General features: G+C 46.4%; 1 protein-coding gene across 13 annotated transcripts in view; it reads left to right on the top strand.

Moving 5' to 3' along the window:
• The window catches only part of ZFYVE28 (zinc finger FYVE-type containing 28), a 152,535-nt gene that overhangs the window by 68,272 nt on the left and 71,262 nt on the right, over window positions 1-13,001 (top strand). For all 13 annotated transcript variants that reach the window (XM_057302019.2, XM_003812941.5, XM_008965486.5 and 10 more), the window contains 2 exons: window positions 9,171-9,308; window positions 11,136-11,338. In XM_057302019.2, coding sequence (XP_057158002.1) covers window positions 9,171-9,308; window positions 11,136-11,338 — 341 coding nt within the window. The remainder of the gene's footprint in view (window positions 1-9,170; window positions 9,309-11,135; window positions 11,339-13,001) is intronic.

Here is a 13,001-nt window from a genome sequence, read left to right as displayed (position 1 = left end):
CAAAGTGCTGGATTACAGGCGTGAGCCACTGCGCCCGGCCTACAATATCATACTTTCTAAATTCACTTATTATTTCTGGCAGCTTTTTGTAGATTCTGTTAAATTTTTTGCCAATAAAGATAATCTGCACTTCTTCCTTTTCTCTCTGGATGCCATGAGTGTGTGTGTGTGTGTGTGTGTGTGTCTGTGTCTGTGTGTCACCCTATTGAACTAGCTAGAATTCCAGTACAAAGTTGAATAGAAGTGGTGAGAGCAGACATCTTTTGTTAATGATGGAACTCTGAATGCTTTCTCCCCAAAGATAAGCGTGATGTTAGCTGTAGGATTTTCGTAGCTACCCTTTGTCAGGCCAAGGCAGTTGCCACCTACTCATAGCTTGCTGAGAGTTCTTATTAGGAATGGATGTTAGATTTTTTTTTTCAGATGCTTTTTGTGTGTGTCAACGGAGATTATCGTGTTATTTTTATTATGGTAAATTACATTGATGGTTTTTTTTACTCGATAAATACTGACTTTTTATTAGTATCCACTCCGTCACTCAACAACAATAGCAGCATGCAGATGCCATGAGGGCAGGGCTGTGTGTACACACAACACTCACCAGTACATCCCAGTGCCTAGTACACAGTAGGCACTCAGTTATATCATTGAAACAGGGAACGCTTGGCTGATTCATTTACATTTTAATTTATTTTCTTTTTTTTATTATTATACTTTAAGTTTTAGGGTACATGTGCACAATGTGCAGGTTAGTTACATATGTATACATGTGCCATGCTGGTGCGCTGCTCCCACTAACTCATCATCTAGCATTAGGTGTATCTCCCAATTCTATCTCTCCCCCCTCCCCCCACCCCACAACAGTCCCCAGAGTGTGATGTTCCCCTTCCTGTGTCCATATGTTCTCATTGTTCAATTCCCACCTATGAGTGAGAATATGCAGTGTTTGCATATTTTCTTTTTGAATAGTGTGACTTACTCTTTTTGGCATATGATAGCTATGGTATCACATAAACAATTGTAAACTGTGTCGAGCTGCCAAAAGTTTGAATCTCATGCCAGTATATACATTCAGGCTTCTCACCATAGCTATTTGAGAGTTATAATTATCTATAGCACTGAAAGAAACTTTGGGCTCATCTGGTCCGATTCTCTTATTTCATGAATTAGAACACTAAATCCACTCAGACTGGGTGACTCGTCTGTCAGAACATGCAATAAACAGAAAACAAGGGGTTGTTTGCCTGATGCCATAGCATCCAAAGGTCAGGGTAGCTGGAACTCTTGGTGTCTTCTTGTCTTACAAAATGATGGAAGATGCATCATTTTAGTTCTCTGGTAGAAAGAGGATCAGAGAACCAGCTGGGAATCACAAATATGCTACAAAGATAAAAGACAGAATTTGGCCCTAAATAAAAATAGATTCTTAAAAATACAGAAGAGATCAGACATGTTGCTAAGAAAATGCAGATGTTAGACCATATCCATGGTTCACAGTCCTTGTGAAAGCTTAAAAAATATAGATGCCAGGACCCAATCCCAGAGATTCTGCCTTACTTGGTCCAGGAAGAGCCTAAGCATACATTGATTGATTTTTGAATGTTAAAAAAAATTACTCCTGCATTCCTGGGATAAATCCCACTCATTCATGGTACATTATCCTTTTACGCATTATTGAATTCAGTTTCCTAAAATTTTGTTAGGAATTTTTGGATCCATATTCATTAGGGATATGGGCCCACAGTCTTTGTCTGATTTTGGTGTCAAGACAGTGTCATAGATGAGTTGTGAAGGATTCTGTCCTCTTCAGTTTTATGGAAGAGTTTGTGTAGTGTTAGTTCTTCTTAAATGTTTGGTAGAATTCACTATTAATCTATCTGGACCTGGTAGAATTCACTATTAATCTATCTGGACCTGGTAGAATTCACTATTAATCTATCTGGACCTGGTAGAATTCACTATTAATCTATCTGGACCTGGTAGAATTCACTGTTAATCTATCTGGACCTGGTAGAATTCACTATTAATCTATCTGGACCTGGAGTTTTCTTTGTAGGAAGATTTTCAACTACAAATTTAATTTCTTGAATAAATATAGGGTTTTCACATTATTTCAGAAATTTCTTCTTGAGAGAGATTTGGTAGTTTATGCCTTTTAAGAAATTTCATCTAAGTTGTTGAATTTATTGGCATAAGTTGTTTGTAATATTTCCTTATAATCCTTTTAATATATGTAGGATCCACTGTGATGTCACCTCTCTTGTTCCTGTTATTAAGTTGTATCTTCTGTTTTCATTCTGAACTGTGTTGATAGAGTTTTATCAATTTTACTGATATTCTCAAAGGAACTATTTTAGCTTCATTGATTTTCTCTATTGCTTTAATCTTTTCTCTTTCATTAAATTTCTGCTCTGATTGTTGCTATTCCTTTCTTCTGTTTGCTTTGGGTTTCATGTACACTTCTCTCTCTAGTTTCTTTTTTTATTTTTATGTAGTAGACTTAAAAACAGAACCTTTATAGTTTCTTAATGTGGCAACTGAGGTTAGAGAATGAATGCCTTTCTTCTTTTCTAATTTAGGTATTTAGTGGTTTAAATTTCTCTGTAATTGCTGCTTTAGTGGCATTCCATAAATTTTGATATGTTATATTTTTACTTTCATTTCATTCACAATACTTTGTGATTTCCTCTTTGATTTCATGTTTGATTCGTGAGTATTTAAAAGTGTGTTATTTAGTTTTCAAATATTTATGGATTTTTCTAGAGATCTTTCTCTTAATGATTTCAAATTTAATTCCATTGTGGTCAGAGGATATACTTTGTGTGACTTGGATTATTTTTACATGTATTGAGGCTTGTTTTATGGCCCAGAATTTGGTCTTTCTTGGTATATGTTCTATATACAATTGGGAATCATGTGCATCTGGCTGTGGTTGGGTGGAATGTTCTGTAAATGTCAACCATGTCAGGTTGTTTTAACAGCATTGCTAAGATTTACTATATCCTTGCTGATTTTCTGTTTACTTTCTATGTCTTATCAGTTGAGAAAGGTACTGAAGTTTCTGACCATAATTGTGGATTTGTTTATGTCGTCTTACTTCATGCTGCTTGAAGGTCTATTATTAGGTTGATAAATGTTAACAATTGTTATGTGCTCCTAGTAAATTGAACCCTTTATTATTATAAAATGACTTTTTTTGGTCCTTGGTAGTACTCTTTGCTCTGCAACCTACTTCAGTATTCATGTAGCCACTCCAGCTTTCTTTTGATTGGTGTGAACATGATACAACCTTTAAAAAAATCCTTTTACTTTTAGCTTATTTGTGTCTTTATGTGTAAAGTGGGTATCTTGTAGGCAGCATATAGTTGGGTCTCATTTTATTATGCAGTCTGAAAATCTCTGTCTTTTATTTGGGGTTTTTAGATCATTTTTGTTTAATATATCTTTGATATAGTTAGATTTAAGTATCATTTTGCTATTTGTTTTCTGTTTGTCCCATCTTTTCTTTATTCCCATTCCTCTTTTTTTTCCTTCTTTTTTATTAATTGGCTTCAGTGATTTCCTCTCTTAATTTTTAGGTATTCTATTTATTTTTTATGGTTCTGCTTTGTCTCCTTTGTTGGCTCATTAGCCAGAACTCTTTGTTTTGTTATTTTAGTGGTTGCTTTAGGGTTTATAATAATTGTCTTTAATTACAGATACCTTCAAATGACATTGTGCAATTTCACATAGAGTATAAAGACCTTCCAATAATTCACTTCCATTTCTCCTCCTGGACCTTGTGCTATTGTTGCCATACATTTTACTTTTGTATGTTACAGACTCACACTATGTTGTTAGGGTATTTTTTTTCATTTAAATGGTCAATTTTTTTAAATTAAAAATTTAGAAAATTAAATAGTAAAAAAGGATCTTGTATATTTACCATGTAGTCACCATTTCCAGTGGTCTCTTTTCCCTTGTATAGATCTCTATTTCCATCTGGTGTCATTTTCTTTTTGCTTGAAAGAATTTCTTTCTTTCTTTTTTTTTTTTTTTTTTTGAGATGGAGCCTTGCTCAGTCACCCAGGCTGGAGTGCAGTGGCGTGATCTCGGCTCACTGCTAGCTCTGCCTCCCGGGTTCACAGCATTCTCCTGCCTCAGCCCCCCGCATAGCTGGGACTATAGGCGCCCACCACCACGCCCGGCTAATTTTTTGTATTATTATTTTTTTTTTAGTAGAGACGGGGTTTCACCGTATTAGCCAGGATGGTCTCGATCTCCTGACCTTGTGATCCACCCGCCTTGGCCTCCCAAAGTGCTGGGATTACAGGAGTGAGCCACCGCGCCTGGCCAAGAATTTCTTTAGCATTTCTTAGTGCAAATCTACTGGTCATGAATTCTTTCAGCATTTGTTTGAATGAAAAATTATTCTACCTTTGATTTTGAAAGATATTTTTGCTGGGTACAGAATTCTAGGTTGATATTTTTTTTCCCCCTTAATACTTTAAAGATGTTGTTTCATTCTCTTCTCACTTGTATTATTTTGGATGAAAAATCTAATGCCATTTTTGTCTTTGTTCCTTGTATGTAACACATCTTTTTTCTCGTGCTACTTTAAAGATTTTCTCTTTTTATTGGTTTTGATCAATTTGATTATGCTGTAATTTGGTATAGTTTTTAAAAACGTGTCTTCTGCTTGGGGTTCATTTACTTGGTTCTATGAGTTTATATTTATTAAATTTGGAAAAATTTTGGCCATTATTCCTCCAAATATTTTTTTCTGTCTCATTCCTCCTCGTTTTGGGACTTGAATTACATTCATATTTGATCTTTGAAGTTGTCCAGCAGTTCATTGATGATCTATTATTATTTCTGAATCGTTGGGATAGTTTCAGTTGCTGTCTTCAAGTTTACTGTTCTTTTTTTCTGAAATATTGAATCTGAGGTTAATCTCATGCAGTATATTTTTTCATCTCAGACACTGTAATTTTCATCTCTAAATCAGTTAGGGACTTTTAGTTTCTTCGTTGTCTCTAGTTAACTTTTTGAACACATGGGAATCAGTTATAACAACCATCTTAATGTCCCTGATCATCTTTGTCAAGTCTGGCTTGATTTTGATTGATTGCTTTTCCTTTTAGTCATGGGTCATATTTTCTTCATCCTTTGCAAGCTTGGTAATTTTTTTTTTTTTTTTTGAGATGGAGTCTCGCTCTGTTACCCGGTCTGGACTGCAGTGGTGTGATCTCAGCTCACTGCAAGCTCTGTCTCCTGGGTTCATTCCATTCTCCTGCCTCAGCCTCCCAAGTAGCTGGGACTACAGGTGCCCGGCTTTTTTTTTTTTTTTTTGTATTTTTAGTAGAGACGGGGTTTCACTGTGTTAGCCAGGATGGTCTCAATCTCCTGACCTCGTGATCTACCCACCTCGGCTTCCCAAAGTGCTGGGATTACAGGTGTGAGCCACCGCGCCTGGCCGTTTTGTTTTGTTTTGTTTTTTTGTTTTTGAGACAGAGTTTTTTTTGCTCATATTGCCCAGGCTGGAGTGCAATGGCATGATCTTAGCTCATCGCAATCTCCACCTCCCGGGTTCAAGCGATTCTCCTGCCTCAGCCTCCCAAGTAGCTGGGACTACAGGTGCCCGGCTTTTTTTTTTTTTTTGTATTTTTAGTAGAGACGGGGTTTCACTGTGTTATCCAGGATGGTCTCAATCTCCTGACCTCGTGATCTACCCACCTCGGCTTCCCAAAGTGCTGGGATTACAGGTGTGAGCCACTGTGCCTGGCCGTTTTGTTTTGTTTTGTTTTTGTTTTTTTGTTTTTGAGACAGAGTTTTTTTTGCTCATATTGCCCAGGCTGGAGTGCAATGGCATGATCTCAGCTCATCGCAATCTCTACCTCCCGGGTTCAAGCGATTCTCCTGCCTCAGCCTCCTGAGTAGCTGGGATTATAGGCATTCGCCACCACACCCAGCTAATTGTGTATTTTTAGTAGAGACGGGGTTTCTCCATGTTGGCCTGGCTGGTCTCGAACTCCCGACCTCAGGTGATCCACCCGCCTTGGCCTCACAAAGTGCTGGGATTACAGGCGTGAGCCACTGCACCCAGCCAAACTTGGTAATTTTTTAATTGGGTACCTGACATAGTGAATTTCACCCTGCTGGGGGCTATTTTTGTATTACTGTAAATATTTTTGGTTGTTCCGTGATGTAGTTTAGTTACTTAGAAACAGTTTATTCCTTTGGGTCTTATTTTTTAAGGTGTTAGGCAGGACCAGAGCTGTGTTTAGTCTAGAGTTAACTGCTGTTCACATGGAGGCAGGACACTTTTGGGTACTCTACTCAATACTTTGTGAATTGTGAGTGCTCCTGCTACTCTAGCCTCCTGGAGAGCTCCTGTCACTGCTCCCTCGAATCCTTCAGGTGCGTCTTTCCCGACCTTAGGTCATCTCCCCACAGGCATGTGTTGATCAGTTCTCGGCTGAACCCTTGAAACCTTCCCCAGATCTCCAGAGTTCTCTCTGTCCAGCTCTCTCTTCTCTGCCTCCTGCTCTCTGAATCCTAACTGCCTTGGTTCCATCCGAGTTCCCTCTCCTGTTCCATGACTTGAAACTTTCCTCAAGGCAGTGAGCTGGGGTAGTCGTGGGGCTCACCTTGTTTGTTTCCTGTCTCTTGGGGATCACTGTCCTTTGTGGCCTGATGTCCAGTGTCATGGAAATCACTGTTGTTCTTGGGATTGGGGTAAACTGAGTTCCTATTACTCCATCTTGGCTGGCGTTAGAAGTCCTAGCAAGTGTTTCTTGCAGCATACTGTGTGTGAGGCACTGTTCTAGGCACTGGAGACTCATCGTGAATAACAGAAGACCCTTCCCTCAGCAGCTATGTTCTAGCAGACCAGGAAGGCTGAGCAATGAATCCAAGCACGGCCACGAAAGGCTCCTCAGCCTTAGACAAGCCGTGCCACCTGGGCTGAGCACTAAAAGCTCCTCAGCCTTGGGCAAGCTGTGCCACCTGGGCTGAGCACGAAAGGCTCCTCAGCCTTAGACAAGCCGTGCCACCTGGGCTGAGCACTACAGCCTTAGACAAGCCGTGCCACCTGGGCTGAGCACTACAGCCTTAGACAAGCTGTGCCACCTGGCTGAGCCTCAGATCCTGGACTCTTCATCATCACAGCTGGGGCTTACTGTGCACCGCCTGTTGCTGTGATTGCCATTGTTTGCTCATTTGTTTGTTGAATCATGAGCAAGGGACCTTCCTACCCAGAAAACCTTTTAAAAAGAAGTGACAGTAGTCCCACTTATTGGTTGAATTTTATTTTTATTTTTTGTATTATAAAGGCTTAACATTTTTCTTATAGTGCAGAATTTCCTTCAGAGTTTAGTGCATGATTTCTTGCCTGAGAAGGGTCATGCTTCCCCACTCATAGTGAGTTTTCGTATCTCTTCCTAAGAAAAATGAAAGTCAAGCCTCAGGAGGGATGGTCGAGATTAAAAATTGCCAAGGTGAGAGTGTCAATTAGTGTGCTCTTTCTGGAAAGCCATTTGGCAGTATCTCATTAGAGCCTGGAAACGCAGTTTGCACTTTTGACATTGTAATTCCATTTCTAGCAATCAGTGGGTCCTAAGGAAGTAATCCACACTCGGAGCATCATGCACCACAGTAGTGAGGGCAGCATTGCGTGGAGGTGGAGGATTAGGCACATCGTCAGTGTCCAGCAGAAGACAAAGGAGTGAGTTAACAGGACGGTCCATATGCTGGAATTGCATGTCACCATCCATCAAAAATTGGTTATGTGACAGATGTAATAACATGTTGCAGCAGCTACAACAGCAGAAGGCAGTATCATGTACATGGATCGTCTCAACGTTGGCTGAAAACAGGCCCTCGGAAGATGAGAATTAGAAGGAACTGTGTCCCACCTGCGGTCATATTTCCCCAAGGACATTTTCCCCACTTCTCTCCTTTCCCATTGGTTCCAGTTTTCCTAGGATGAATGTGTATTGATTTCATATTTAACAAATTAAAGCAAAAGTTAAGCTTCCAGTGTTTTTGTAACCTACAGAATGAATAGTCAATGTTTAAAGAATAGGACAAGTTTACAGAAAAGGATGGAATGCAATTTAAGATGTAAAAAAATGGGCTTCTTTCCCTCATATACACAAAGTGTTCAAAACAGTCTGTTATACTTTATATTTTGAACATAAGGAAATAAAGTAAAATAATTTTAAAGAGTCTTTAAAGTAGAAGCTGCTTCCAGGGATGCTGGCTCACTCTGGTAATCCCAGCCTCTCGGGAGGCTGAGGCTGGAGGATGGCTGGAGCCCTGGAGTTTGAGGCTGTCGTAAGCTATGATTGCGCCACTTCACTCCAGCCTGAGTGACAAAGCCAGACCCTGCCTCTAAAAATAAACAAAAAGCCAGAAGTTGCTGTGTATTGAGGCTTACAGAAGGGGACCTGGCTGATCAGAGAGGCGAAGTGACCTGTCCCTGGTTGAACAGCCATGAGGGATGGAGTCAGGGTCTCCATGTTGTGAAAGCAGCACCCCCTTCCAGTGCAGACTGACTTAGGCGTTGCTGTAATTGATCTGCTGGTTCCAGAGGAGGTGGGAGGGGATGCCACCCTGGATGGAGGAGCAGGCCCCAGCTGTGCCTGGCCTTGACGTAACTGCACTCTTCTGACCCTAAGACGTGGTCTGTGTCCCTGACTCTACAGAGGAATGCACTGAGCTTCAGGGAAGACGAGGGCTTTGCAGGTCCCCAGCCGGCTGAGAGTCCGTCTGAGCCCATGGCTCCTGCGGTTGCTGCTCTTTATTGCCCCGGCTGGAGTGCGATGGCACCATCTCGGCTCACTGCAACCTCCGCCTCCCTGGTTCAAGTGATTCTCCTGCCTCAGCCTCCCTAATAGCTGGGATTACAGGTGTGCACTACCACGCCCGGCTAATTTTTGTATTTTTAGTAGAGATGGGGTTTCGCCATGTTGGCCAGGCTGGTCTCGAACTCCTAACCTCAGGTAAACCACCCGCCTCGGCCTCCCAAAGTGCTGGCATTATAGGCATGAGCCACCATGCCTAGCCTCCTCTATCACTTTAATAATCCTAAAAAACAGTCACATGCACCGTGCGTGTTTTCCAGCAGGACATGGCGGCCGCCAGCTGGACACAGCGATTGGCGCACTTTCTCCTGTCTTCTGTTTCAGGACAATGTGTTGAACATCATTAACCAGATCATGGATGAGTGCATCCCCCAGGACCGCGCCCCCAGAGACTTCTGCGCCAAGTTCCCTGAAGAGATCCGGCACGACAACCTGGCCGGCCAGCTGTGGTTCGGTGCCGAGGTAGCGGGTGGCCACCTGGGTTCGGAGGTCCTGATGTGGGGTGGCGTCTAGCCATGTCCCTGCGAACCTTGTGTATGGGCGCCTGCAGGTGCCGGGACCTGGTGTCTCCTCCAAGAGCTCCGTCCACTCTGGGTTACGTGGTGTGGTCTGAGCCTGGTAGGCCGTGCACCCCTGGAGGATCTGGGAAAGCCATGAACTGGTGCCCCCAAAACTATACATACAAATGAAATTTCCCATGTGGTTTTTATGAGGTTCGCAGGCCCCCAGACAGCCAGGACCTAAAAGTGGTTTTTAATGGCAGTAATGCCCACATCAGGAACAAGTGTTCCCCTCCCGCCCTGCAGCATGGGCAGCAGCGGGGGCTGGGGAGCTGTGCTGCAGCCCCACGCGGGCCACATGTGGCAATAGCCTGTCATCTTCATCTTCATCTCCCAATCAGGAAACTGAGGCACCGAGAGGAAGGTGCCCTTCGAGGTGGCGGGAACAGTCTCCCCCAGGCCCCCACCATGTGGACTCCCCAGCCTCCTCCCCTTGCCGTGCTCCCGAGCCTGACCTCAGCCCCGACACCGCCACCCTCTCTATTGTGCCGTCCCCATCCTGCCCGCCTCCCCTTTCTAGGAATCCCTGGGGTGCGGAGTCTTCATCCCACGCTGCCCCATCCCTGTGTCCACCCTGCCCACCCCACCTTCTGAGCCACCTGGTTGGGGTGTCCTCTGCCGAGGCTTGGGTTAGTTACAGGGGCCTGCGGGCAGGTTCTCCCTCCTCCCCAGCCTCAGTTTCCACCTCCGTGGAGTGGGTCCTGGGGCAGTCATGAGATGGAGCGTGTTCTGTGCCCGGCTGGCCTGGCAGGGGCATGCATGCACAGGGGTGGGCATAGCTCCTTGCGTGGTCCTGGTGCCCCAAGCTCTGTGCCCACCTGCAGCGTGGGCCTGGAGATCAGCAGCCGTCTCATTCTGTCACCTGGGAAATGGCTTCTTGTCCTGCATCACTTGATCATCCCTGAGGGAACAGCAGGTGGATTGGTTCTATCCTAAACCTGGTGAGGCCCCGGCCTCTAGACAAGCCTCCCTGTGACAACAGGTCTACCAGGGCCTGGACTCAGCCCCTGTGCCAGAGGGCAGCTTGGTGAAATTCCCAGTTGCTGAGCGCACGCTGGGGAGCGGCCTCGCAGCGCCCAGGGCAGACATGGGTGGATTTGTGGGTGCGGAGGAGCCCTCCTTACCTGCCCAGGAGCCCACGGACTCTCACACTGATGAGTCTGCGTTCCAGGGAAGGTTGCGTTTCTCTGGCAGTGAGCAACTTGACAGGTGGTGTCTGTGGCTCCCTAGATAGGCTGGGGACCTCGGGCCCGGATCAGCCCGGCTGCTTCATCCCTGGGAGCACAGACCTGATTGTGGAGCCTGGAAGCTCCAGGCTCCTTGACCTTCATCCCTGTGGCCTGGACGGGGAGGGGAAAAGAGTCACATGACCAGGGTTCCTCCTGCAGGGAGCCCCCAGACCCAAGGGCCTCAGTCCACCTTCCCCTCCCCTCCTCTCCCCTCCCCTGCCCTCCCCTCCCCTGCCCTTACCTGCCCTGCCATGCCCTGCCCTCCCTGCTCCTGGGGCCCTGTGAGGACCCCGTGGGTCACATTGGGGGACATCGGTTATCGCCCTCACGATTGCTCTGAATGTAAGAAAAACCTCCTGCGGGGACCGGGAACACGAGCTGGCCTGTGCTGTGGGGTGAGAAGAGGGGCCCCGAGGTGCGCAGTCAGGTTCCCCGGGCCGTCGACCCCTGAGAGCCTGGCCCTCACCCGGGCCCCTCCCTGAGTGCGTCCCCTCCCGCAGTGCCTGGCCGCCGGCTCCATCATCATGAACCGGGAGCTGGAGAGCATGGCCATGCGCCCGCTGGCCAAGGAGCTGACGCGCAGCCTGGAGGACGTGCGGAGCGCCCTCCGTGACCAGGCGCTGCGGGACCTGAACACCTACACAGAGAAGATGAGGGAAGCGCTGAGGCACTTCGACGTCCTGTTCGCGGAGTTTGAGCTCAGGTACTGCAGCTGTGGGTCCACAGCCCTGGCTGTATGAGCTGGGGGACGGTTGTGCCAGCTTCCGGGGCTCACCCTGATACTTCAAGCTGGAAAATTCCACAGAGGGAGGAGCCAGGCAGGTTCAGGGCCGCCTGTGGGTGGGGCTAAGCCCTGGAGAGCACAGCTTGGAGGTGAGGTGGGGCATCTTTCCAGGGAGTGGGGTGAGCACAGAGGACACAGGTGTGGATCTGGCCGCCGTGGGCCTCCAGGGGAAGGGCTTTGGAGAGGCCCGAGGGGCCAGACATGCATGATGCCTCGGAAGATGAAGAGACGTCACAGGTGAGAAGAAAACAGAGGCAGCCAGGCGGGTGCGGTGGCTCACGCCTGTAATCCCAGCACGTTGAGAGGCCGAGGCAGGCGGATCATGAGGTCAGAAGATCGAGACCATCCTGGCTAACGCGGTGACACCCCATCTCTACTAAAAAAAAAATACAAAAAATTAGCCGGGCCTGGTGGCGCGCCACTCAGGAAGCTGAGGCAAGAGAATCGCTTGAACCCGGGAGGCAGAGGCTACAGTGAGCTGAGATCCAGCCACTGCATTCCAGCCTGGGCGAGAGAGTGAGACTCCATCTCAAAACAACAACAACAACAAACAAAAAACGGAGGCAGATGGTGTCCGCAGAGGTTCAGTTAATAACAATTTTTCATCTTGTAATCTACTGGCCCCTAGGAGATCAACCAATGCATTAAGGGCAGTCCTCTGCAGGAAGCAAGAGCACGGACAATCGAGTTTTATTTTCTTGTCTTCCCCAGATTTTCTAAATCAGCTTCCATAAGAAAAAATAAGAGTTAGTGATTTATTTATTTATTTATTTATTTTCTGAGACGGAGTCTCACTCTGTTGCCCAGGCTGGAGTGCAGTGGCACGATCTCAGCTCACCGCGACCTCCACCTCCAGAGTTCAAGCCATTCTCCTGCCTCAGCCTCCCAAGTAGCTGGGATTACAGGTGACCACCACCACGCCTGGCTAATTTTTTTGTGTTTTCAGTAGATACAGGGTTTTACCATGTTGGCCAGCCTGGTCTCAAATGCCTGACCTCAAGTGATCTGCTGGCCTTGGCCTCCCAAAGTGCTGGGATTACAGGCGTGAGCTACTGCACCTGGCCTAGAGTTGGTGGTTTAGAAGGAAAGAAAGTGCTCTCATCTGGGGAAGGGTTGGACAAGCCTTCACGTCTCAGAGCCACTGGCAGGCCTCCTGCAAGCCGCTGTGCCCAGCCTGGGCTGGCTTCCGTGGCTGTGGAGGTCCACGTGCGGAGGTTCATGTGGGGCTGCGGGTTGTTCACCCACCCGTGCACGCGTTCATTCGTTTCTCTCTCGCCCGTTAAGGCTGGTGCCAAGGTGGGGGATGGTCCCGCACATGGGCAGCACTGGGTCCAGGGTGGTCAGGCTCCAGGGTGAGCCCTGGGAGCTGGCACAACTGTCCCGCATGGGCAGGGCTGGGGTTTCGAGGGAAGGCCTGGGGTAGGCCTGGCTGGCAGGAGCTGTGTACTATGAAACTGCCGAAATGGGATGGTGGTGTAGGGTGTGTGTGTGTGTGTGTGTGTGTGTGTATTTTAAGAGACAAGGTCTTGCTTTGTCACCCAGCCTGGAATGCAGTGGCACCATCACCATTCACTGCAGCCTC

This window comes from Pan paniscus, chromosome 3 (assembly GCF_029289425.2).
Source record: "Pan paniscus chromosome 3, NHGRI_mPanPan1-v2.0_pri, whole genome shotgun sequence".
In the NCBI taxonomy this organism is placed as follows: domain Eukaryota; kingdom Metazoa; phylum Chordata; class Mammalia; order Primates; family Hominidae; genus Pan; species Pan paniscus.
This window is presented reverse-complemented; position numbering and strand designations above follow the sequence as displayed.